This window comes from Excalfactoria chinensis, chromosome 2 (genome assembly GCF_039878825.1).
Source record: "Excalfactoria chinensis isolate bCotChi1 chromosome 2, bCotChi1.hap2, whole genome shotgun sequence".
In the NCBI taxonomy this organism is placed as follows: domain Eukaryota; kingdom Metazoa; phylum Chordata; class Aves; order Galliformes; family Phasianidae; genus Excalfactoria; species Excalfactoria chinensis.
This window is the reverse complement of record NC_092826.1, coordinates 85,576,922-85,603,582: the sequence shown is the minus strand read 5'-3', so window position 1 is coordinate 85,603,582 and position 26,661 is coordinate 85,576,922. Positions and strand designations below refer to the sequence as shown.

The 26,661-nt window shown below is 44.9% G+C and overlaps 1 protein-coding gene across 2 annotated transcripts in view; it reads right to left on the bottom strand.

The window, feature by feature from the left end:
- Positions 1 to 26,049, bottom strand: part of E2F3 (E2F transcription factor 3) — a 43,318-nt gene extending 17,269 nt beyond the window's left edge. The window contains exon 1 of one of the 2 annotated variants that reach the window (XM_072328917.1): positions 25,647 to 26,049. In XM_072328917.1, coding sequence (XP_072185018.1) covers positions 25,647 to 25,958 — 312 coding nt within the window. In that variant the 5' untranslated portion in view covers positions 25,959 to 26,049. Of the gene's footprint in view, positions 1 to 25,012; positions 25,132 to 25,646 lie in introns of those variants that run through there. The other variant, XM_072328918.1, reaches the window with a different exon arrangement.
- Between the last annotated feature and the right edge of the window lie 612 nt (positions 26,050 to 26,661).

Genomic DNA, 26,661 nt, shown 5'->3' with positions numbered 1-26,661 from the left:
CCCTGCTCATATCCTTCAGAATGTAATAGAGCAGCATCTCTCTCAGTTGTATCAAAACAGACAAAAGTTGAACCCTGAATGGGAACTAAATTAAAATGGCACAAATTCCGCTGAGATGGGAGTAGAAAATAAAATAACTCGCTCCAAGAAACTGGGCTGAGAAGTCACAAAGCAATGTCTGTTTGAGGTTGTCCAGGCAGAGAAAACGGAGACTAAGAATGACCAAGCACGGTGAGGATGGAGTTCCGCATGTAAATGATAGCTGCTGGTGAGCTTGGAAGCAAGTCAGAGAAATGCATTTGAGCACTCAGCTGAGCCACTGCTGGTGAGCTGGAGCAAGGACCAAGCTGAGCAGGTTAAGTAAGAGCAGATGACTAAGCCTCACGTTGGCTGTAGAAGATATTACAATTGCTAGGAGCAGATAAAATGGCAGCTTTTCTGTATGCCGCCACAAGGCAGATATTGCTGGGGAGGGGATCCAAGCCTACCCAGACAGCACAGATAAATGTTGGCTGCAGCAAGAAAGCCATCATACAAATGCTGCATTCAGTTTTGATAGGCGTTTCTTTACATTTTCAAAATTAAGCAATCACTTTAAAACACAATTTAGAAGCAGAAGTTCTGAGGCATGAATTCTAGGAAGTTGTTCCAGAGGTCAAGAGCTGCAGAGAAGAAAGCAAGAATCTTGAAAGCATAAATTAAGCCAGAGTCTGATGGTAAAGGAATACAGGAGAACAACCAAAGGAAAAAGACACCTCTGGATGAATTCACAGAACTATTCATAAGCCAAGAAAATTCCTCCTTCCCTGACTGAGGAGATGCAGCCCCTTCTTTGTGAAGATGTTCAATTGCACCATCTCTAATATGTGAGGACCAAGATGAGCATCTAGCAAACAGCACACATTAACACCAGGAAAGACCAAAAAATAGGATAAGGGGCAAAGAGGAAAGCAGGAGAGGCCTCAGCAGGGGCTAGCTCAGAAGTGAGGAAACATTCAGGTCATCAGTAAGACACAAGAAGATTATTAGAGCATTGCCTTAAGACTCCTAGTGACAACTCCTTGCTTTGTACCTCTTTTTGTTGAGCAACGATCAAGTAACTTTACAATCCAATCTCCTGGAAAGGATTTATATGAAGATATATCTGCTCCAATGGTCTACGCACAGCTACCAACAATTTAAACTGTGCTACCCTTTGTTTCAGAAGTTAACCATGGGAGGATAAAAACATAAAAAGAGGAGTTAAGAAAAGAAGTAGGGAGATACAGGAATAGATTGGAATTAAAGCATTTGTACGTAAAAAGAACTTAAAGTATGTTTCTAAAAAGGAGATTCTGAAAAGCCACTCAGGTCTCCCCAAAAATATTCCTTCTCTGTCAAAAGTATGTGTTCTCATACAATACAGAAAAGGAATGGCACTTTAATTACCTCAAATTATATTTTACATATATAGCTCAACCACTGGACTAAGGTAAAAGCACAGAGAAAGATGCACAAAAAAAGTGCCTTTAGAATCAAATACATTCTAAAACCTATACAAGGAAGATGTCGCTCTGCAATATCGCTATTTATTCACCTGGATTATTAATTGTGGGACAAGCATCTGGTATTTAAAGTAACACATAAAGGAACATTTTAAATCAAGTGAAAGCACAGTTTATAAAAATTGTCCTATAAAACCTACTCAGCCACAGGAACCTCATGCATTCTTCTTAGAAAATGGAAACTGTAGTAGAAAGGAAAAAGATAAATAAACCTCTTCTACAACACAAATTTGTGTTTCCTAAGCTATCAGCTCACTCATTAGGTATCACTTATTATCATTTTAATTAAGGTAAACACAAAGGGGACTCTCTCCTGGTATTCATCTACATCAAAAACAAATAATTTGTCTGTGAAGCTGAATTAATGTTTGCTTTTAATGTAGATGAGTGTTAGGAGGAAGTCTCCTTTGCATGCCTTAATTGGTTTTATAATTCTGTAACAGGTACCCCACATAATTATCAAATTAATCTATGTTCTGATCATCAGCAGCCCTTCTTCACTAGCATTTGACCCTGAGAACTGAAGGCTGATAGCATTACACTAATGAAGCTTCTTTCAAGGCTTTATCAAACCATCCTATTTCCACCGACTTCCAATATTCATGATTCCTAGAGAAGTGTCAAGAGTATCAAGGAAGCCACGAACTGTAAGTACTTAAATACCAAACCATAACACTTATATTTAGCTCAAAAAAATTCAAATGTAGGCGGCTGAGTTTCAGCAGCAGATCCCTGTTTGGAAGTAGGATGCAAGCCAGAGGAGGCCAGCAATGATTTTCACTTCTCAGGTTGAATTATGCAGAGGTTGCTGCCAAAGAAAAAATACGCAAGTATCATGACTGCCTCCCAGTTATTATTACAGCAGAACATCATACAATGCCATTTTTACACCCACTGAAACGAATACATTAGCTTTCAGATATGCTCAGCGGTTGCAGACAGCTCACTCCTGCAGTACCGCAGTGCACAGGGAGGTACCCCGTGGTGTGGCAGCTCACACCACTCACCCCCCAGTCTTGTCTGAACAGAAGAACATTTTCTACCACTTATAAATTAAACAAAAGGACATGCACCAAACCAAGACAGTAGTGAAACATAGCCATGAGAACTGATGCTTTCTCCTTGATCTACAGCTAGTTGGGCACTTTCATCAAAGAGGAACTGTAATCTTGGAGTGCTACCACTCTTTGATTCTCGTCTTGACACCTTGAGGCAGCTGACCTGCCAGAAAGTCAGGGTATCATCTCACATTCACCACCACTAATACAATGAAGGTCAACAGAAGCTGTATGAAGTTGTTCCATTTTCTTGCTCCTCAGTCTGCTTCAATGCCATGGAATCTGCCTATGCACTGCCAGGCCTGAGCTCAGCACATTAATCCCTGCCAAAATACGCAGTTTGTTATCTCCCACGATGGTGCAGCACTTTATACTTTTTTTCACACTAGATCAGGAAGGACAATATAATGGTTGTGCAAGAAATAAACCAAAGCATAAACCACGTTTCAAGCCTCAACAGAATTACACCTATGCTGCATAGGAAATGAATCATCTGAAATCTCTCTATTGCAATTTTTCCCACCCAATATGAAACAATTACTTCTTACTGACTTCTTACTGGAAGCAATGGCTTTTCACTGTACTAAACTTGAAGACTTCGGTTACCACTTCATGTTGAAATATGAAAAGTTATTTTCAGGAAACTCCACCCAGTTTTCATCTCAACTGCTTAAACTGCCAAGGTGAGGAGCACACCTGTCTCTGAGTAATCCTGAAAACTGCTCAGTGCAAAAACTGTTCTTTCATCCCACTGCACCTGCCTGGTTAAGTGGAAGCTCTAGAGGCAAACCTCCAGAAAGCGTACTGACAAGCAGCTGTCAGTACATAGAGATCAGCATTTCACAGGGGAATCCTGGATGTAGGTTTTGGGGTGGGTGGGTGCAGACATATCTTATCCCCCTCATTGCTCCCACTGCTAGGGCTGTGGTGGCCGGGCCCGGCCTCCATCACTAGCAGGCTTTAACATCGATCCAGACCTACACAACAGTGTCAAAACTACCATATGCTTGTGCACACCCAGTTCCAAGAAACAGCAAAACTGCTGCCTCCTGGCCAAGGCTGAGGGGTTTTCAGTTGCAGGTCATGTCAGTAATTTCTCTCCACAGACATCTTTTGAAGAAAGTAGGCCTGCCACTGAACTTTCATATTGGCAGTAGGGACAGACGTGACAGAAAACCAGCTGCATGTAATCTCTTTCAATTACATATCTATGTAACAACTACACTGACAAACACTTATACACAGAAAGATAAAACCAAACAAGAAACTGATAGTTTAAATTCACATAGTGGAGGACACTGATGCTCCAGTTGGCTGAAGAGCTGCTTGCAATATTTCAGACCTTTGCATTACCTTAAACCTTCCGACTGGTGAGACCACTGCTGAACAGGGACAAAGGAAATACATCTTCTGCATCATTTTAAGGTTGGCCCAAAGAAAAATAACTGTAAAGCAATCACTCTCTCAAAATGCGTTCTAAAGAGCATTTTATCTTTTTCATTTAAGTATCTTCTTAAAGAACTTTTTTCCTCTGTTAAAAGTAATTAACTTCAAAGTAAGATTGGATTCGTGCCATTGAGTGGCTTCCGCTTTACTTGCAAAAATTAGCACAAATACATAGAAAATAATAACTTTCACTCTATCACTCAACTATCAAATTGTCTACTGAGCAAACAAGCCCTGGGAGTGGTGAGGAAGGACAGTAAGAGAAATGGAGAATAGGCTGGGATGAACATCCTTGGAGGAAATTCCCATAACTGCCAGATAGTACCAGATGCACAAGTGGAAACTAAAGAAGATCTAAAATACTAGGTGTGTATAGTAAAAGAACGATAATGGTGATACTTAATCTTTACTCACAGAATACAGTCACAAAAGTCTCCAGGATGACAGAATTAATGAGATTTAATACTTACAAAATGAAGAGGCTCTGTACTTTTCAGGGAAAGAGGAAGGAGCCCTTGCATAGCTACACTAGTGCAAACTCAGAGTAGATGCACTGTAATGATGCAAGATGGGCTTGCATCACAAGGTTTGCTCACTGAATTGCTAACCTAAGCCACAGCATCTCAAGCTCTGTTTTCCTTGGATGAAGGATGCATAAAGGAGAGAACTGTGTCTTTGGAACTGTACCAATGATGTTTATAGAGTGCAAGCTTTCTTGCCCAAACAGGTCTGCACCTCAAGAGGTCCCCATCCCAAAACACCAAACCTTCTTGCATTCCACACCAAACACCCTACAGAGTTCCATCAGCAGAGCACTGAAGAACTACGCTGGTTTACTTACTACTGACAGTGGGCTTAGAGGAAGCCAACTAGTTCTGTCATTTCTGAAGGAATACCTCCATCCACATGCAAACGCTTCAGAAACTACAGCAGGGATCTACAAACTAGAAGGCAGTAAGTTTTAAATATTGAGATGCACATCAGCTGAAGCATTGAGTATTCATGCATTCCCTCAAAGGAGAAAAATCCCCTCTTAAAAAAAATCAGCACTAACCTTGACTCTGTATTTTTAATTCACTGCCTGAGGCATGAAAGTTCAGACATTTAACTACTTGTTCAGTTATTCTAATTAGTTATGTGAAGCCAGATCTAAAGTAGTTAAAGCTTTTGTTTAGAAGTACTTCCTAACCTTACCTCCATACAAGCATAAAAGCATGCAGCTATACTCCTCAAAAGTAATAAATGTACTTTGAGTCCATTCAGGGTGATAAAAATATATAGATAGATTCCAAAGGACATTGGGAAAGTTGACAAAACATTTCAAGAGACAACAGTCCTCAGTGAGATGCAATCATCTGCACTGCCCAGAGACAGACACTGAGAAATAACATAGGATTCTAAGCACAGACTGTAATGTAAGGTAGTTCTGCAAGTTATCTAAACCATGGAGGCATTCTGCCATCTCACTTCAAGGAAATCCCAACAAATAAACCCTAAAAGATAATGCAGCTTGCAGGAAGAGATTTACAAGCCACTTTAAAATAGTTACTTAGGTGCAGTTTTGAAAACAAAGCGACTGGTATCACATACCAAAAGAAAAATCCTTAATTAACCTTGAAGAAGTTAACACAATAAACTCTCCCATATACTGAACCTCAGAGTAACAGAAATAAATAACAAATGCCCATGAAACAGGAACACACAGTTTACATATCCAAAAGAAACTACTCCTAGAAGCAGTCACAAAGGAGGGTCGAAATCAGCAGAAAGTCACAGAAACACAGCACACAAAGAGAGGAGAAAACCACAGAGACCAGCAACCTGTAGATCCTACTCATGGCCAGTACTCATCTCAGATCAGGAGCCAATAAGGCCACCAGATTTCCTTCCAGTGTGCTTTTCTGTCCACGCACGTAACTGATTTCCACCCAGCCTGGGTGGCTAAAATTTAAGCCCTACTACCACCATGCCAAAATAGGCAGCTGTTGTAAATACCTTTACTTCACCAGCCAGTTCGGTAGTAGACGGCACAAAGATAGCAGAGTTTTTAATGTTTTAAACTCTGCATAATGTCACAAAGAACAGATAAACAACAAACAACATCCTACCTCAGCAGTATCTTATAGCAGTGGGGAGCAGAACAATTCAAGAGCGCTGGCAAAATAACGATGAATTATTTTGTTCAAACAGTGAGATACGCTTACTCCCAGTGGTAGAGAGGAAAAAAAAGAAGAAGAAGAAAGAAAAAGAAAAGATGACAAAATCTGCATGAGAAAAAATGAATGAGTGTTGAGAGACCACATGATTTTCTTTTTCACATCTGAGTAAATTCTCTCATGCCATGGACACGGCAATCTAAAAAGCTGATGTGATAGCCTAATTTGCAAGACAACACTCAGCACAGATGTGCTACCATGGGGAATTAATTTATTGGGGAAAATAAGTGAACGTTGCTTTCTTTTGCATATTACAATGTGTATTTCAAAAAACAATCCCTTTTAGCTCTGGTGAAGCGGAACATTTTGGGCCGTAGAGTCAAGCAAGGACATGTAAAAAACTGAACCGGAAGCCATGATCTATCCACTTCACTTACTTTATCATTTTTACTAAGTATTCTCTAAACTAATTACCTTGTGATGACTTATCCAGAAATAAAAATGACTACTATCCCGAAGTCTGAAAATGAAAATAATAAATACATAAATTGCATTTTCTCTCTAACACATTCTTTGATCAAAGATACCTTCTAGTATGACCTTCTACACATCGCAAACCATTAGATTTCCCCTAGTTGCTATGCAGTTAGTAACATGAAACCACCTTTTAGCGAAGGACAGGAAGAGATTGCCAGTCAATTTCAGAATCTCGTATAGGAAAGCCAAATGAGCAACTATCTGTCAGAAAGGACCATGAACATGGTTGCTCTCACCACTTCAAGTCTGCATTGTTTCAGTTTCAAGAGTAAGTCAGTGAAGTGCTCGTATTCAACAATGCTGAAAGTCACTCTGAAGAATAGCTGATGGGAAGAGATCTCTCAAGTCCATCTAGTTCACCCTGACCACTTAAAGTAGGGGCAACTTGAGCAGGTTAGTCAGGCTGAATCCAGTTGTATTTTGAGCATCTCAAAGGACAGAGACTCCACCACCTTTTGGAGAGGCCCATTCCAAAATTTGATTGATCTCACTGTGAAAAGAAGCATTTTCAAGTATTTAAATTGCATTTATTGTATTTCAATTTGCGCCCATTACCTCCTGTTATGTCACTGAATATCACTGTGAAGAGGCTGTCTCCATCTTCTTCCCTCCTACTGAGTGTCTATATGCAGTGATAAGATCTCCCTGAGCCTTGTCTTATCTACACTAAGCAGTCCCAGCTCTCTCAGTCTGTTCTCCTATGTCAGATACTTTGAAGTCCTAATCATCTTGGTAACCCTTTTCATGGACCCACTCCAGTACATCCATGTCTCCCTTGTACTAAGGATCCCAAACTGGACCCAGTGCTCCAGATACATCTGATCTGCACTGAGCAGAAAGAAAGCATCACTTGCCATAGCCTGCTGGTGATGTAATGTCTAATGCAGCCCCAGTGGTTGTTGGTTTGCTTTGCTGTTGCTGGCTCCTGGTAATTTTGGTCTCCCCAGGGCTTTTTCAGCAGAGCTGCTTTTCAACAGAGCCTACTGCCTGGGGCCGTTCCTCCCCAGAAGATGGACTTTATATTTTCCTTACCTGAATTTCTCAGGTACCTGCCAGCTACTTTCTCAACCCATCAGGATCCTTCTGAAATGCAGCACAACCATCAGCTTTATCAACCACTCCTCATGATTTTTTTTATCTTGCCTATCGGTCAAATTATCCCTGTGCAAGTTGCACAGTGAGGTATTTCCTTCAGAACCCAAATAACTTTTGCAACCCTGTTTAGTATCATCTTCAATTTTCAATATTTCTCTTTAGAGATACTAACACTGAATTGTGATGTTATTCTAGTACAGGCTATGCTGTCTACTGAGGCAAACCATCTCCTTTCCCATTTCTTTTACGTACATCCCAGGATGTCCCATCACTCCTCACCACTGCACTGGAAACTCACGCACGACTGCTTGTCAACTCCAGACTTTTCAGAAGTGCTGCCTTCCAGGATACAGGCACTCTTTCATAAAGCATAGCTTGCATTCCCTGTTTGCTGGCTTACAACTTTGCCTTTGGCTGTATTAAAGACGCAGTGTGTTTGAATGTGCCTACAGTGCAAGTTGTGAGAATTCCAATATCGTTTACTATTCTGCTAGCAATTACTATCAGTAACAGTTTTTTTGTTTACTTCTGGGACAAAGATGAAAGCCATTATTGGAACTAATGCAAATACTCACTGGAACCCGCCAAAAGGTCCCATTTCCTAATCTGTCACCCAGCCAATTTTTAATCTAATGCCATACTGACAGTGCTATATTTTTATAAAATCCAAATATTTTACAGAAATCACAAATCCTCTATAACAATCTCATTTACATGGCAGACAGCTACATCTTTGTTATCTTTTAACTTTTGGTTGGTGATTAAGGAAACTAGGAAAAGAAGTAGGGTGAAGGTAAAAAGAGTTGGCTATCTTTACTGCTGGTAAATATTTTAAGAAACAGAACAAGCACCTTTTGCAGCTCCATGTACAGAATTCCAGTCTTCCAATTGCATACTACTTCAACCCTAGAGAAAGGTTCATTTCAAGACTGTTGGATATCCCAAATTTCTGGGATGTCAGAACAAATCTGAAAGAGTATAACATGAGCAGGGACATGGAAGAGACAATACTTGGGATGAAAGCAGAAGCACAGGCATTTATTCACAACATTTGATTTCAAAATAAAGTTCAGAGAAAGCCCACTTCGCTTCTTGAGTTGCTGCCTTCCCCCTCCCTCCCTTCCTACTGCCGCCTAAGCTGCTGTATACCCATTCAGTTATTAAAACTATTCCATAGGCAATGGACAGCTAAATGGGATTTTCCAAAAGCCTGCAAAGTCTTCCAGTGGAATCTAGCACATAAATATCACTTATTAAAGACTGCACTAAAAAGAATTCTTTTTCTTAAATAGGTTTCCTACTTTAAAATGATCTATTCAATTCAGACTCATTGGTTCTTCTACAAATGTACCTTAATTCAGAAGATAAACAACCTCCTGATTTAATTGTACCTTCTTGACAAGAATTTTCTTTCTTTTGATCAGTATACCTCGATCCTTTCCACTTTCAAATGCAGTTTCATCTATGAGTCATCATTCCCTTCTCACACATATACTTTCCATTCTCTCCATTTCATCCATCTCCTCTTGGAGCAGTTGTAGGTAGAGCAAACTTAAATAGCGAGTTTCACAACTGGACACAAGACTTCCTTAAATTTAGATCAAATGAGCCCTCCCAAAGTTTACGGGATCTTTCCATCCAGATTTATGAAAGTTACATGTAATTATGGAAAGGAATAGCTTCAAAAATAGCCAGTGTATGATGGCTTTTCTCAGTAGTACAAGGACAGGGTGGACTTCTCTAAGCAGTAGGAGGAAGGGAAAGACAGTTCAGAACAGACATTGGAAGCCCCCATCAGCAAACGTCTTGTTTTCTACATTAGTTATTATCCCGACTGTAACTAAAAATGATATCAAACTGTAAGACTAACATTAATAAAACTTGAAACTTAAGAACAATTCACTGTCTGAAGCTGCAAGCTCTTATCTAAGGTGAAACAAAAGAACTCTCAAGACGGTCTTGGAAGAATCCTGCTTTGTCAGCCATCAGTCTATCTCAGAAGCATAAAGTAGTAAGAAATAGTGCTGTCGTGCCCTGACATCTATAACTTCTACTCCTTTATAAAGAGCCTGTTGGCAACAGCAGCGAGTCTCTTCTTACTCCTGACTTCCCTCCTTACACTTCACACTGGCAAGCCCTCACAGGCTCTGTGCTCACCTGGAACGAATCCTGCAGCATGGCCCTACGCGTTCCATGGCAAACTGGAAATTTTGCATCCACTTCAAGTAAATATATTTTACTGAATCAAATATTTAAAGAAAATATATATGGCAGAGGTACAGTGTTTCTTGTGTTTAAAAAAAAAATTTAAAAATCTAAAATAAATAAGATTGCTACATAGCTTGCACATTTTGCCATCCTACAAGTGCTTAAATACACAACAGTGCTGAAGAAAGTATCCAGCAAAAGATGGAAACTTTGGCAGATGCTCTGGAGAGAGCAGAGGCTCCCGGGAGTGCACAACATGCAGAAGGATTGTGAGATAAATGCATTTGAATGTTTTTGTTGAAGTAATCGATAACAAAATAGTTACGTTTGAAATTAGATAACAGATTAAAGGGATAACTCCTGCTTTGCAGCCCTACAGTTTCAAGCTGTCTCTAGGGTTGGTTAGTTCATTAACATCGCACTAGTTGTCTTTAAAGGTGGAGGCTTCCTTCCAAACACCAAGCACAACAACACACCTTGTAATGTAAGATGAAGATGAAGTTCTGCACAGTGTTTTGGTTACTGCAGCAGTTTAGAATCAGCCATGCTGTGGGTACACTCAGCTCCAAGTAGGACAGCCGCACTGTTCCATTTGATAGGAAAAGGAAGACCATGCTGTGAGTGCAGCCACAAAACTCAAACCTTCCTCAATGAACACCCCATACAACTAGCATTCCCTACAACTAATCTGACCAGAAGCTCCGTGAGCCTTCCCACATTTATAATCCATGTGAGGTAAGCCCCTCAGCTGCAGTGGTGGGCAGTTAAAGACATCCTGATTGATACCTCCAGTGATTCCATGTCTTCTTGTTCAAAACTACGATACCTTAACTTTCCTATGCTAAAAATCTGTCTTTTGAGAGTCCTGCATTGAGTGACAGTACTTGCAAAAGCAGCACAGCTGGTCCTTACTTGGAAGAAGAAATTTCCTGATAGCAATGACCAGAAAAGGCCTCCAGTATTACAAGCTCACCCTACATACATGAATCCTAGGCAACAACTACACATATAACTTCACTTATTTCAACGCAGGTTGTCAGGCTGTAATTAAAATAAATGTAGCCTGGGAGTCACCGACTGGAGGCCAAGGGTACAAGGTATGGTGCAAACACAGAAATAAGGAAACACTGATTCTCATTTTAAGCAACTATGGCCTTCCCCCACCAACCGAGAAGACTGTAGCAATGTTCTCTCCACATGCTCGCAAAGCTCCTAAGCTGCCCCCAAAGCCTTTGCAATCTGAAAGCTGGTGATGGGGAGGGAGCTTCAGTCCTTGGGCACTGCTGGCAAAGTGCCAGCAGCTGCAGGCACTCGGTAACCTAAGCAGTAAGTAACGGCACAAAAGCCGCCTATTCCTTTGCGGAGCCATCTGTTGGCTTCTTGTTATGCACCCCACCGCTTCCAGGAGATGCTGAGGGCACGCACACGCAACGAGGCTCCCGGTGTGCTGCAGAAGCAAAGCACTGCATGGTTTTCTATGGCTGAGGACACGGCACAGTGCTTGCAACAGAGGGCGCGGCTGAGCAGCCTGCTCCCTGCCAGCCTGGATCACCTCCCCGGATCACTCCAGGAAATCCTTTCCCTCATGGGAAGCATTCCCAGGGGCACTGGCCCAATCCTCTCTTCACTCTTTTCCTTCCTTCCCAGCCCAGGAGGCAATTAGGTTTACCCTGACTATCAGAGTATAGCATTTCGCTTTCTAGAACACGTTGGTCTGGAGCGAGCTGGTGAAGAACATCACCAAGACCTCTGTCATTCACTCACAGCTGCAGATCCCTGTCACCACGATGCCTTTGCATCTCAGTCTGAGCACGGAACTAGTGATTGCCCAAAGGACCTTGGAGTGGTAATTAATCCTTGCCTGTGTGTTATTTTCTCCAGTAATACAGAACAGTTTAACAAGCAGCACAACTGCTTAATCATAGCGCCTGACTATTGAATTCAGCACTCTGAAAACAAGCTTTGCTATTTCTACCACAAATTCAAAGTGCAACAAGGAAGAAACGGAAAGCATTAGTCAGCAATATTATCACTGTTCGCATAGTTAGTTTCATCCATCAGATACACAACAGAAATCGAGGAGAATCAGGGTAATCAAATGCTACCACCTTTCTTCCTCTCTGTTATTGCCTCTCCTGAGATTGACCACATTTGTGGTTAAATGCAGGGAGCCAAACTTCCTATAAGCAGTATCGGTAAGGTTCCAGATTTCCACTGTGGTTCAGCTGTATCACAGCTCTGGAAATGCATGTTGGCTCACATTCACACGTAAATAAATTCCATGCTGTGGCTATAAAAGGTGGGGGGGGTTTGTTTGTTTTTAACCAGAATCCCCTTGCTGGCCCAAATTATTAAAGGAGAAAGATTTTAATGCCAAGCTGTAGACCTGGCGAACTTACTAGTTTGAATGAAAATGCCCCATGAAAGGACTGAAATGAACTCACCCTACTAAGGGAGAGGCAAGCAGCTAGTCAAACAGGAGAGACAATAGCAGCACCTCTGGATCCCCAGCACACACCTCCTTCCAGTGCTCCTGAGGACTCCCAGTTAATGGTCACATGCCCCAGAACTGCAGATGCATATACCCTGTTTTTCTGCAGAGAAAAATCAGCTCAGGACACCACATACATGTGATTGCAGTCTAAGTAGACTCCAGAAATTCTGTTTCAGCTCTGCCTCTGACAGCAAGAGCCAACTAAGTGAAGGCTGAAGTTTCTCCACTCTATGCAATTATGCACAAGAAGGAAGTGGCTATTCATGGTCTTGGCTGATATTACTACCAAAAAAACCTCCAGTCCTACTTTGAGTCTAACAGGGAGATCTAGTGACATGTGCACAAAGATATCCCCCACATAAGACTGCTGCTGCATCAGTCCTAACCAGCACTACTCCTTCAACTCAGTCTAATGCATCCTCTAAATTACACTCCATATTTCTATTCAAAGAGCAGACTGCGTAGCTCCACTCTTCATCCATTCACTCTTAATTCCAGATTCCTACTCAAAAAGATACTGCAGCTGTTCTGTGCTGGGGCTAGTGCCCTGCAGCCCCTTGTAGCCATGGAAGGACACTCAAATGAGAGTCAGAATCATAAAGACAACAAAAAGTAGCATCTTTGTCACCCCAGGGAGAGGGGTGAAAATACTTCTAGAAGGTGTTTAGCATTACTTTAGAGTGATACACTTTGTACTATTTGTATCAGAGGATCTGGAGGCTGAATCAGGACAGAGTATCTCATAACAGCTTTTCATGGGAGAAAAAAAAGCCTTCCAGTGGGCATTCAAGTTGCCCCTATTGTGCTCGGCATGTCACGACCATGTAACCCATAAGACAGCACAGATTTCAACGGGCAAAGAGTTTTATTTTCTTATGTCGCAATTCATGTTTATTGCACTTCTATACAAAGTTCAAAAAGTTTAAAACTATTCAAGATCTGTTCACTTCTTCCATTCCAGCAGGGCTTTACCACTGAAGTTAGCCAAGCCGGTTCAAGCATCTGATATTTTTAGCTAGATATAGTATACTAGATACACTATAACATCTCACAAATGCCTGGAGTTTTCTCCCTGCAAGGTCTTAAGGACATTCATTTCTTCTCAATTCCTATTCGGGAAGTTTAGGGGCTGCTTTTCACACACTTGAGACAACGGAGCTCTTAAAATGGCTGGGAAAGACACATTTCTCCACTTCAAATGAAGTGCTAGCAACAGAGATAACACTTGCCTCGTACAATTGGTGTTGCTTCTCCCATTAGGGGAAGTAGGGAAAGGTGTTCAAAATGTCACTGAGGCCATCAAAAGAGCTAAAAGACAGTTGAGAAAACAAAAACTAGATCTGAAGGGTGAAGAAAAGGCTGAAATTCTAATCCCTCCTTAACTAAACACTGAATGATTCAGTAACTCCCGATTCACCTTGGGGCAGAAATACCTGACTGGGGCCTTAAAGAAAGAATACGTCTTAGTCTCAGCATTGCAGATGAGAACAGTCACTTTTTTGCTTGCTTTGACTTACTGCTAATTTGATTATTCTCCAAGAGTGGGAGAGAAGGAAAAAGAAAGGAGATGGTCATCTCTCTCATGAAATTATTTAAGAGGTGGGATAATTGAAAGCATCTTGCTTACCCTAGCAAGCCTCTTTTGTAATTCTGAAGGAAATAAACCACACTCAGGATAGTGTCCTGAACATATGGCTTTCTCTGAATAAATATGCCTGCCTACAAGCCTCATTTTCTTCACCTCTTTTTTTCTTTATTTTATTTTATTTTTTAAATATGTCTGTCTGTGGAATCCCTATTGATACATCCCCCTTCACAGCACAGAGGGTTTCTGCCTAGGACTTAAAAATAACAATAATAATAATTTAAAAATATATAATAAAAAAAGTCTTCATAGTTTTATCACTTATGCTTTTAAACTTGTTTCTGTCCACAGGAAACTGTGCCCGAGCTTAACATCTAGACAGCTGCATGCAACTCACTTACTACTACTGCGTTCTTCTCTCATATACACTGAATTATAGCATGAGGTAACTAAGATAATAAAAGGCAAAGGCTTCAGTGCCCCAGGGCTTGCAACAGCATGAAGGGCTTCCTTAGAAAACAGAATCACAGAGCAGAGGGGACCTTAAAGGTCACCTATATCCAACTCCTTTGCCATGGGCAGGGCTGCCACCCAGTACATCAGGCTGTCCAGGGCTCTATCCAACATGCCCTTCAGAGCCTCCAGGGATGGGGCATCCACAGCTCCTCTGGGCAGTCTGCACCAGAGCCTCACAACCCTCTGAGTAAAGAACTTCTTTCTAACATCAAACCTAAACCTCCCTTCTTATAATTTAAAGTCATTCCCCCCTGTCCTATCGCTATCAGACCATTCAAAAATTCAGTCCCCCTCCTGTTTGTAAGCTCCCTTGTAAGTACTTGTAAATACTGGAAGGCCACAATGAGGTCCAGCCCCCCAGAGCATTCTTCAAGCTATGCAAGCCCAAGAGCAGGTCCAAAGCAAACAATATTGGAGATCTCAAAGTGATCTGGTACCTTGCTTTACTGCATTTCTTGCAAATACCTCTGAAAAACATGGCTCCAAGAGTGACAGTTGATGGAACATGTTTTTACTTTGCCATTTCCTTCTCCATGCACAGGATGCCTAATTTCTATGGTCTCTGCCTCAGTCTTCCTATAAAGAGGACTACTGGATGATCACTGTGAACCCTTTGACCTGGAAGCAGCTTCCTGCAAAGGTGCTACAGATGCATAGTTGCAGAATGGTGGTTGTGAGAGCCCTGAGAAGGGGGGAATACCCTCTGAAGTTTCTCACCCCTCTGTCTGCAATTTCAGAAGGAGCTGGTGACAAACTGCAGAGGATGATCACAGAGAAAATTGTCAACAGGAATAAAAGGGCATTGAGGATGCCAAAGTGCAACGGTCTGCAATTTTTCTTTTTTAAGTAACAAATAAAACTTAAAAAGCAAGAAAAACGTGACTAGAATCTGAAATAAGCAAGAAAGTGGAAGCAATTTTATACAAAGCATGAACCCGAGTCACACCAGAAGCCACTTGATTTTTTTTTTCCCCTATGATCTCCGTTCCTTTATGCAGTCTTTGAGGTGTCAATTTTCGAGAGAACAATTCTCAGCTCAGCACGACAGAGCAGTAATACTGATGGGCATGTAGAACATTAGCGTGTTATAAATAAACTGCTAATTTGAGGTGGGAAAAAAATCATCAAGGCAGCTCTTATGATTAAAAACCAGAGGAAGAAAATGAGCAACTTTCTTATGCTTCTAGGACACTGCTTTTTGCAAAAGGAACTTGTTCTGGCTCTCAGTTCCTGAGGGAATAAATAAATAAATAAATAAATACCAGCACCAGCAAAATACCCACCAGTCAAACAAAGCAGCAGTGAAAATGCTATTATAATTTTAAAGCCTTCCCTGCCCCCGCCGCCAGTAGTAAGTTTTCTGCTGGCTGAAGTGGTTTGTGCTTAAAGAGAGTACTACATTGGGGTGGTGAAGTTTCAGCTTCCTCTTATCTGACTTGAAGTTTTACATAACTTGTAAGAGACATCCTGACGCTACAGACACCGTGTATTCAAACTAATAATGAGGTGCAGAACTATTATACAGCAGTTTGTATCGGGGTTACGTGCTGCTGCTTGATAAATGCCTTACTATGAAAAGTAAAACTTTATTCTGCAGAACTGACACCCAGCATTATTCGTGCTCACGATAGGCCTGATCTCCTCCCTCCTTCTGCCTGAGCTAGGCTCCTTCCCACCCTTTTCTCCAGTGTGCAATTACAGATAACACCCTGCTGCTGTGGGGCTGCCATCGCTGCTATTATTTCCATATCACGCGGTCACTGCCACTCTTTACCAGAATGGCACTTACTAAGCAATATTATAGGAATTTTTGCAAATATCTATGCTCACCATAAGTGAGGATAATGGCCTCATTGCAATAGTCTTGATAAAAGCAGCATGTTCCAACAAGACAGCTTTCAGATATCGCTAAACAAAAGCCTACTGTGAGAGCCGTAACCAACATCAATTCCCACTATGTGATGACATTAGACAAAGTGTGAACTAGCTTACTGTATGGGGACAAAAAACTGACTGTCAATGTGTGGGACCAGCGCTGCCTAAAACACTACACTGGCAAGTCAAAATACAACAAGCATATATGCAGGGTAATTACCGTTTAATTCCAGAGTTAGCAGTAGAAGCAAACAAGTAGCAAAGACAGTATTAGGCTACTAGTATCACTAAGAACATTGTAATTCCCTATCTTTCCAGTTCTAATGCATTTGGTTAGGATAAAATGACTTAAAACCAGCAGACATTAGAAGTAGACTGACATAAATCCCAGGTTACAGAAGTAAAGAACACAGCAAAAGCTTAAAGCTAGCTCTTTAAAACCTCTATTTTCCACTACAGAGTAGACAACCTCATACACAGGAATCATCATTCCACACGGGGCACAAGAAAAGGCCCTTTCTGCTCAGACACCATTTTACATTTTCTCATATGCATGTATTTACATTTTGCATTGTGGTAGTGCCTGAAAAGCCAAGCCTACCATCAAAATAAAGGTGATACACCAATACAAACTCCAGGCTGAGAGGTTATTATTAATATTATTTAAAGTTTCAGACCTGAAATTCACCAGATGACATCTCTCAAATGAAAGCATAGGTAGGAGGGATATGGACGAGCCTATGTGCCAGTTTTTTGCTGAACTTGCAAGGCAAATTTAAAAGCTTTAAATAACACATGGAGCGCAGTACACTTGCCCTACTGAGAAGTATTTCACGCTGAAGTTGCATCTGCAGTTTAAGATGTGTAAAAATCATAAAAGCATACAGTGTGGATTCAGTGATGTGCAGAAAAAGTAGTATCTGTTACTGAGCTCCAATTTTAGTACGATCTTCTAACTAAGCAGTAGAACCAAAATTAAGCAAGTTGCATTTGGTAAGAACTAATAGAGCGCATCAACAGACTTGACATGTTATAATTCAACTCTTCCACTGCTTGATGACGGCCACCATTGAGTTCTAAACCAGAGACTTTTAATGTCACCTTAATTAACAAGGAAGGAAGTTTGCCAATGAGTTTCTTTCCACCCCCTTTCTAGCAGCATGTTACACAACATGCAAGAACCTTTGAACCAACTGCTCTACAGCAACCAGAAAAAAAACCCCAGCAGCATAGCATTGTAAAAAGAAGAAAGTTTTTCAAGGAGTTTATTAATGAAAATTATTTTAGGAATCTACTCATCCATTAACCAACACACATACCAAAACTGAGGAGTAGCAATGTTGAAGCTACAGTAGCCAAGGCTGAGCAGACACCTCCTGTTATCATGTTTCCCAGTGCAATTTATTTTTACGAAAAATAGTTGTTCACATAGTTCCTAAGAGTTTTCACAGATCTCTCCAAAACAATTAACAGCTTGCAGTCTGTACACGATGTGACTACAAAATTCCATGTTAAAGATATAAAAGTGAAAACCAAAACAATAGCAGACTCTGCTTTCAATATTGGCTTGTTCATATAAAGCTCAAGGTATCATGGACCCAAAGTCTGCAGTAACGTAACTGAACATCACAGGAAGCACTCAGTATCTTCCTAAAAATTACATCCTAGGCCTGTCAAGTGGGGCACCTGAACATGAGGTCCTACGGCAGTGGACACTTGCATGCTTGGATGCAGCCACATACAAGTTGGATGAAGTCTTGAAAGCAAACTAAAGTGGTCAGATGAGATCTACTTACAATCTCCTGCTTAAAGTGAAGAAGCCAGTACTGGTTTTACTTCAGGAGGTCGGTTCTTGATACCCTCAATAGAACAAATAAAAGTCACTCTTGCCCACCCAACAGTGACGAAGGAGAAAAAGAAAAGAAAGATGCCTGACTGATTCTAAAAAGGTCGTCTTCAGTGCTGCATGCTACTACCCCAGTTTGGTCTTAGGCAAAAGACCTTCAGCCCACCAAGTCTCAAGCCATAGCGCACATGTGAGCAGCAGTGACTCTGGGTTAGTAGTCCCACAGCAGTAAGTCAGGTCAACAACCTATTCATATTCCTAAGCAGGACAGGATACACAAAACGTGTGTTATTAAGCAAGTTCTTTTCAAAAACAATTAACAGCACAATTAAGGTTTATTTACAAACTATGAAAGGAAGGACATAATGCGTGAAGTAGTACAATCCTACCACAAGGCAGAGGCCATTTTCAGTATGTGCTTCAACACCTAGTCAAAGTCTGTCCTCTCCCTTTACTGGACTTGCAAACAGAAATATTTACCACAGCTCAGTGATGTGCCCAAAAGGCATTAAGAACTCCATGCAAGCCATGAGATCCAGCAACTTATAGCAGCATCCAAATAGAAAGCATAGTACTTCAGCAGACATCCATGCCAGGTATAGCACTTCCAAATGCGGTTTTGGACCAACTAACTTGAAGGAAACAGAAGTAAAATAGTGCTCTTTTAAAGATGTGATAAATTGGGCAGTTTTGCCAAGTCTGCCTTCAAACAGAAGACAGAACTGAAATTAAAACAGTCCAAATAGTGCATCAGCAGTACCTCATGCACTGGTACAACCCAGTGCTGGAAGTCCTGATGGTCCCCTCCTCTCACACCCCATAGTCCCTGACACAGGAAGGGGGAGGGGGCTTAATTCTCCCCATGGAGCAAACAGAGTTCTGCTGTTGAAAAATAATGCAGAAAGTGATTAACTCTGCCAGCCAAAACAAAGCCTCAAGTTAAACTTAGTCATTTGTTAGTACCATAGTTGCCACCACATATACCCACAGTGCTGCCAGCTGTGAATGAGATTATTTGCTGAGACTGTAAAATCCAAAGACCTAGTTACACGAAGAGAAGCTTTCCATACACTGAAGCCTCACTCTGGACAGGGCTGGATCTAACTTACCACCATCACCACAAGAAGCCTGTCCAAACTGAAGTCATTTTCCAAGTTCTCCATGTTCTTCTGAAATCCCTCATCAAGGATTAAAGCCTGAGCCACTCTCCTACCTCTCCTCGCTATCACCAAGATGGACAGACAGAAGAAGGCTGTCACTGCTCCTACTCTGCAGGGTTCTCTGGCAGTTTGTGATAGCAAGATCATCCATAGAACCCACACATTTAACCTACTACTCAGTTTTCCAGTGCTCAGAGTGCTGGATGACAGTCTTTCAGCATCTTCAACAGTAACTCTATGTGGGCAACCTGGCCAGCACAGTAAATTAACCCTGCCACCAAAGGTTACAGCCATCAGCCCAGCGCACACCACCAGAAGTAAAATGTGAAGCTGTCATATCTAAAGTCTGTTGCTACCAGAAAAAAGCTCACATCTTCATTTCTTACCAAATTCCTATTCAAGGAGAAGAAAGCTGAATTCCTCTCCCACACACACACCAGGCCCCACAGGACTGGGGCTCCAAAGAGGAAAGATGCTACTCAATTTTCTTCTCCTTTCCCCCCCACACAGTGGTAGATGTGGTCTTTCTAATGAGCCAATTACTGTAACAGGCACAACCAGCCCCCTCTGCTCCACACCTCCTGTGCATACTCCAGGGAGAGGGTAAGGCCTTGTGAGACATCCTGACTCTGAAGGGGTCTCCAGCTCCTGCTAGGCCTGCAAAGTTGCCTGCCGTGTCTTTGAAACTTCTGTCCACAAGAACATCACAAATATGAACTTGTAACTAATAGACATATTTGTTGATAGTCACGCAATTCTTCTATAAAAGGGCGCCTCTATTTTTGCACACACCGCTTTCATTTCAGCAGTTACAATCTAGAATGCTTTAGCAGGGAGAAGGTAACCATAGACAGAAACACTGTAACTATAGACAGCAACAAAGTACCTAGGATAAAATGAAGGGAAATAAAATATCTTTAATTGTTCAATCAGTTGAAGCAGCCTCTACAGAAAAATAAACTGGCTCTAACGTGACCCATATCCAATCTTTGCCAAACAGGCTGGTGGCACAAGGAAGAGACCTGTCATTATGAGAACAGAAAAGACTGACTTCTGAAAATTAAGGACCAGTGGGCTGATTTAACACCTTAACTCTACCAGATGGGAAAGTTCAGCTTCCTTCTTTCATCTCACTCAACCTATCTTGGGTAACATGTTCCCAGTACCTAACTTATGTCAGACTTAGCATCCATCAGAGCCAGATATTTTACCCCACTAAAGCAGCAGAGAACCAACCCAAAGGAGCAGCTGGATGCTCCCAAGCACAAAGAAAAGAGCACTGCCAGGTCAGCAATAGGGCAAGGAAAGGCCACAGAGATGACAAGGAGGGAAAAGCAAGAATGCTTTTTCTGGGAAAACTAAAGCATTTTGAGAGGCTCAGCTGCTCATGGAAACCTTCCAGAAGTCATTATTGTGGGAAATAAACCTACTGTACTTCAGCAGCTCTGGTGCAAACAAAGCCACACCAACACAGCTTAATTCTTCTAGAGAGTGAATCCACCAGCAACAAGCACAACAAACTACCAGCTATTCCTGTATAGCTTGGGTTGGATGCCTGCTAGATGCTCACAGGCACACTTTTGGCAACCAAGATATACCTCTTTGAACACTCCTCATACAGCTGTATCAAGAGACCATGTAGTACCTCCTTGGGCTAAGAAGCAGTTTGCCCCTGGAGGAGAGTTATAGGAGTTTGTTTAAATGCATTTTATTCCAAAAGCAAAGGCCCCAAACTAGCATAAACAGAAACTATCAACCAACTGAATATGAAAATAGGTCTGAATATGAAAATGCCTATCCCTTCTCGACAGACAAAAGCTTCTTATTCCCACAAAAATAAAGAAAAGCTACTAATTAACTGCCCTCTTCCTTTACGGCACTTCCAAGTTGTTCTCCCATGCCTTAAATCATTCTTCAGTATTTATGTCCTATTAAGCCTGCTCCTATAACCAACATGTAGAAGATTAGGTATTACCCCCCTTGTTCTCCCATTCCAGCTGTGACTTGCTGAGAAGGAGGCAGGAAGAGGTGCTTTCTAAACCACCAGAAAGGCAGAGAGGTGCTAAGTATTCAGTTTGGAAATGTAAATCCTCCCGCCCCCTTCTGAAGTATGCCGAACCAGCCTCTCCAGAGCTCATGTCATCTAAAGGCCACAGAAGTTCTCTAAAGATATTCTTGTTAAGAGGATTTAGCCCCTTTTAAAAAGGACTTAACATGTGGGTGGTGTCTCAATTTAAACATTTTCTCATGGCTAAGAAAATGGCCCTCTTCTTAAAGGCTTATCTTCATAACCCAAAGACAGTAAGAAATTCTACACTATTTGAATTAGAAACATTTTGAGCAGCTGTCATTTATAGTCGCTCCATTTTTAAATACCGCGATTTGCAAATGGTAGTGACTTTCTCACATCAAGAGAGAAACCAACGCCAGCAACAGCGTTGTGGGGGTACCTCATCAAACATAAATTTCTCTCACACAAGCCACATTCTCATGAGGAGCTGAGCTTGCAGCCATCACAATCATAGAATGACAGAATAGTTTGAATTGAAAGGGACCTTAAAGACCATCTAGTTCCAAACCCCTTGTTGTGGGTTGGGCTGACACCCACCAGCTCAGGCTGCCCAAGGCCCCATCCAACCTGACCTCAAACACCTCCAGGGACGGGGCATCCACAACCTCTGGGCAATCTGTGCTTCACCACACTCTGAGCAAAAAAAAATATATGTTTTCCTTCTGTCTAGAAATGGTATGGTGCTGATACTCCTGCTGCTCTCCTACCCTGGTGCCCTCTTCTCAGCCAACTCCCTCCCTTGATGGTCCCTGACACTTACCACACCTTCTTCCCTTAGCTGGTTCAACCTGCTTGCCCAGCAGAAAACTTTTATTTATGTATTTTGGTTTGGGCTAGTTTTTCAGTGAGCTGGCAAGTCATGTTGGCCCAGGAAGCCTGAGGAGCCCTTGGGTTGGCAGAAGGAAAGCAGCACCAGGGAGGGAAACGGAGCTGGCTGGACTCAGAGATCTTTGTGAGTCCATTCTACGATTCTAGGATTACAGGACCCCTGCCCATTACTGCAGCATGCACCTGTTGGATGGACTCACCCTGCCTCCACAGACAGCAGCTTAGGCTTGCTCCAGAACCCAAGGAGTGCAAACTGACACCTTTGCAAGGCCTACTTCTTCATTACTGCCTGTGCTGTAGCCATGGCAGAGGCTCAGTTATACCCAGCAACAATTTCTATCACCTCTGCAAGAATCATGAAAAACGTCCCTGATGCTGAATAGGCCGGGTAGCCTGGCTCACAACTTCAGTTCCCCTGGTACAAAGTCTGGTGAGCTCCTGGTCCCAGGAGCTGTCACAACAGGCAGCAACACAAGAACCAGGATGGGGAGCACTGAAATGCCTGACTGGGAGATGGAGGAGTGCAAACAGGCATCTCTATGAGGCTGAAGCTGCCTGTTGTTATGGTCTAGGCTACCTTTCAAGGCTTTTCCAGCATGGTTATGATTACACAATCATAGATAAAGTAACTGACAAACTCCCCAAAGGAGAAACAGCTTACTTTGGCAAAATAAACTTTTTATTTTGCTGGTATAAACACCTCTCTGAGTAGCCTCAACTATATCCTGCCATACTGGCTCCTTTTCACTTACACCACGGTTTATATTTGGAAGTGTTGGGTGGGTTACCAGAACAGTTACATCTGCAAAGCCAGGCTATTTTCATAACCCTAACCAGCACAGGTGTGCTGGACAAATTTTAGACTTATCCCTGTTGTCTTTTGCATAGCAGGGCCTTAATTTCTGCTGAGGATCTCCATGCAGTACTTGTAGTTCAGTTAAATCAAGTGCTAAATTTATACCAGCGTTGCTCATCTGAGTTTGCTGCCTCAACCACCCAGCAGCTTCTCACTCTTCTCAGTATTTGACATCCCAAAACAGCTCAGCCAAGAACAACCAGGAAAATACCCTCATCTTCCAGTCCCAGAAAATCATCTGTGAGATTTGGTGAAAACGAGATGGGAGTCAGAGAACTGCTAAAAGGCTGCGTTGTCTCCCTGCCAGGAAGATGAAAGAGCTTTGGCCATTCTTTGCTGAGCAGAAGAAGGCACAGCACTGCGATCCTTCAGCCCAACTTCCCCAAAGACAGGCGTGTGGCAAAGCGGCGCGGCTCCAAGAGTGGCACTCACAGGAGCACAGCTGTTGAGATGCAGAAGGATGCACAGCTTCCTGGCATGAGCTGTGGGCTGCTTATCGCCCTGGGAGGGTGCCAACCTGAGGCTGGAGATACCGCCAGACAGACCACTCTACTCCTCCCCCACCCCACTTCTCCCCCAGAGCAAACACAGGGGTCTGAGGAGATATATCTCACTTGCTCAGAGCTGGTGGGAACTTCTTGAGGACTGAGCCCAGAATCAACACCTTGCTTCCACAACCTTTATGCAAGGAATCAACCTGCCTAGGTTCCGCAACAGAGAGTTCTCCCCGTTAAAGAGGTGAAAGTTATACCAAAAACACACTGAACTCAAACTGAAGGATCTCGTAGCACTCACTGAAGTGAAATTGCAGAAGTCCCCTACAACATCAGCACCATTCCCTAAACACCTGTACCTCTATTCTCCCAGAATCACTCATTTTCTGCCTTTAGTACCATCTTCTAAGAACCCAGCCATTGCTCAGGAAAGACAAATATTTGCAAAACAGCTTAAAGAAGATGCCTGCTTGACACCGGTCATCCTTCAGATAAACTGCACACCAAAGGATCACTTGTCCTTTGCAATGGGGATGCTCCTCGTTAGCTTCAGGTAGGATGCACTGAGCCTCAACCCCACTGCCTCCCAACTCCCACCGCTATCCCAGTGCGGAACAACAGCAGAAAACTGCCACGAAAGAAGTCCGAATCACCGCCGAGAGCGCGGGACACCGCCGAGGACTAAACGAGCATCTTGAGATGAGGGCGGCAGCCGGGCCCCGCGATGCCCAGGCCGGTGGCAGCCCTCCCAGGGCAGAGGCGCTGACAGGTGAGCGCTGCCGCCGCGCTCCGGCACCCCCTGCTCGGCGCCGCCGCGCAGCGCGTCCGGTGACCTCGCCCGGCCCTAGCGGGCACTGGCCCGCATGGCAGCCGTCGGTCGGGCCGCGTGCAGCAGGTACCGCGGGCTCGGGCCGGGCAGGTGAGGCGAGCGCGGCCCCCACCCGCCGCCGTGACAGCCCGGCCCGAACGGGGGAGTCTGAGGCGCAACGCTGGAAGGGGAACCCCGGAGCTCCCCGCGCCCCCACCCGCTCCGCAACTTCGCAGAGCTCACGAGGGCCGAGCGCGCACCCGAAAACAGCGAGGACAAAGGAAACCCTGCCGGGGGGGGGCCGGGGAGAACGAGGGAGAAGAGGGTGGCGGGGGGCGTCCGGGGGAGGCGGGGGGGGGGGTGGGGGTCGCGGCGGCGGGCGGGGGGCCGCCGTGGGGGCGGAGGCGCGCCGCCGCCGACCCGCGAGTCACTGACCTGCTGAAGGGGCATTTCCGAGGGCTGCGGAGAAGACGGCGGGCCGGGGCCGGGGGCGGCCGGCCGGCTCTCGGGCTGTCCCAGGCCGGCGGCAGGAGGAGGAAGCGGCGTCCCCCTCCCCCGCTCGGATCGGCCCCCCCGCCCGCCCGGCTCCCAGTCACAGCCGCGGCCTCCGCGCACGTGTGCGAGACGTCACCGGCGGCTCCGGGGGTGAAGCGGAGACACCGGCGGGGCACGGCGCGGCCCGGCCCCCTGCCCCCCAGCCTTCCCGGCCCCGCAGGGAGGGGACGCGGGCCCGGCCGAGCGGGGCCCTCCCGGCGCCGGAATCAGGCTCTGTACGCCGAGACGTGGCTGGGGGGGGGAATTTTTTTTTTTTGCCCCTGATTTTCTCTTATCTCTATTTTCTTTTTCTATTTTTCTTTTTTTTCCCCCTTTTCCTTTCAATCAGACCCGGCAGCGGCGCGGTGGCCCGGAGCGGGGGGCGGGAAGGAGTCCGGAAAGTTTATTACAACAAAGCCCCGTCTCTGCCTTCCTCGCCCCCCGCTCCGGGCCCGGCCGGCGGCAGGAAGAGGGCCCGCCCGGCGCTGCTCCCCGCCGTCCCTTTCACCCTCCCGCGGGGACGGGGGAACATTACCGGGGGGCGGCCTCCGCCTCCGCCGAGAGCGGGCTGCAGCAGCGCCGTCCTGCCGGCGGGTCCGTGAGGGGTGCAGTACAGCGAGCTGCCGGCGGGCGGGACGCCGTCCGCCGCCGGGGCAAAGGCACCGGGAGCCTGGGAAGCGGCGGCGGCGGAGACAACACAGGGCGCCGCCGCCGCGCCGGTGCTGCGGATCTGGATGAAGGTGCCGGCGGCAAAGCGGGTCGGGAAGGCGGCGGAGGCCGCTCTGGAGTCCGTGGACGGTGCGGGCGGCTGCGTCGCGGGGGCCGGCGGCTGGAGTCCCCTTCTCATCCTTTCCTCCGGGTCTGTCCCCTCGGCCGCGTCGCCTCCTCCCCCCGTCCCTCCCCCCCCGGCCTTCCCAGCTCTTTTCCTGCTCGATGCCGGGGCCCCGCACAAAATACCGGGGGCGGCGGGTGCCGGGGGGGCCCCGGCTGCAGGATGCGGGGTGCCGGGGGGGGACGGAGGCGGCGGGGCTGGCAGATGCGGCGGATGGAGCGGGGCCGCTCCCGCTGTGTGGGGCCGGCTGGAAAATGGCTCCAGGAAGCGGCGGCTGCTGACAATGAATGAAGGGAAAGGAGACGGGTTACGCGCCAAGGGCCTCCCGCGAAACTCGGATTTCCCGCCCTCTTTTCAAACTAAATTTGCATGATCCCGCCCCCGGGGCGCGCCCCGCCCGCTCCGCCGCCCCATTGGCCCCCGCACCCCTCCCTGCCGTCCAACCGGACGCCGCCTCCCGTCCCCTCTCCCTTCCCACTGGCTCGCCGCCGCCCGGCGCGGCGGCGATTTGCATGCCTCGCGCGGATTGGCTGCGGGGGCGAGTCTGGGGATTCCCCCTCCGAGGAGCCGGGATCCCGGTTCGCCGGCTGCTGACACTGACAGCTGCGGCAGCGCCCGCCGCAACGTGCTCGACAGAGGGGCGGGGCCTCGTGAAGCCACGCCCCCTCCGCGGCTCGACCCGCTCCCTCCGGCACCGCCGGGGACGACGCGCCGAGCG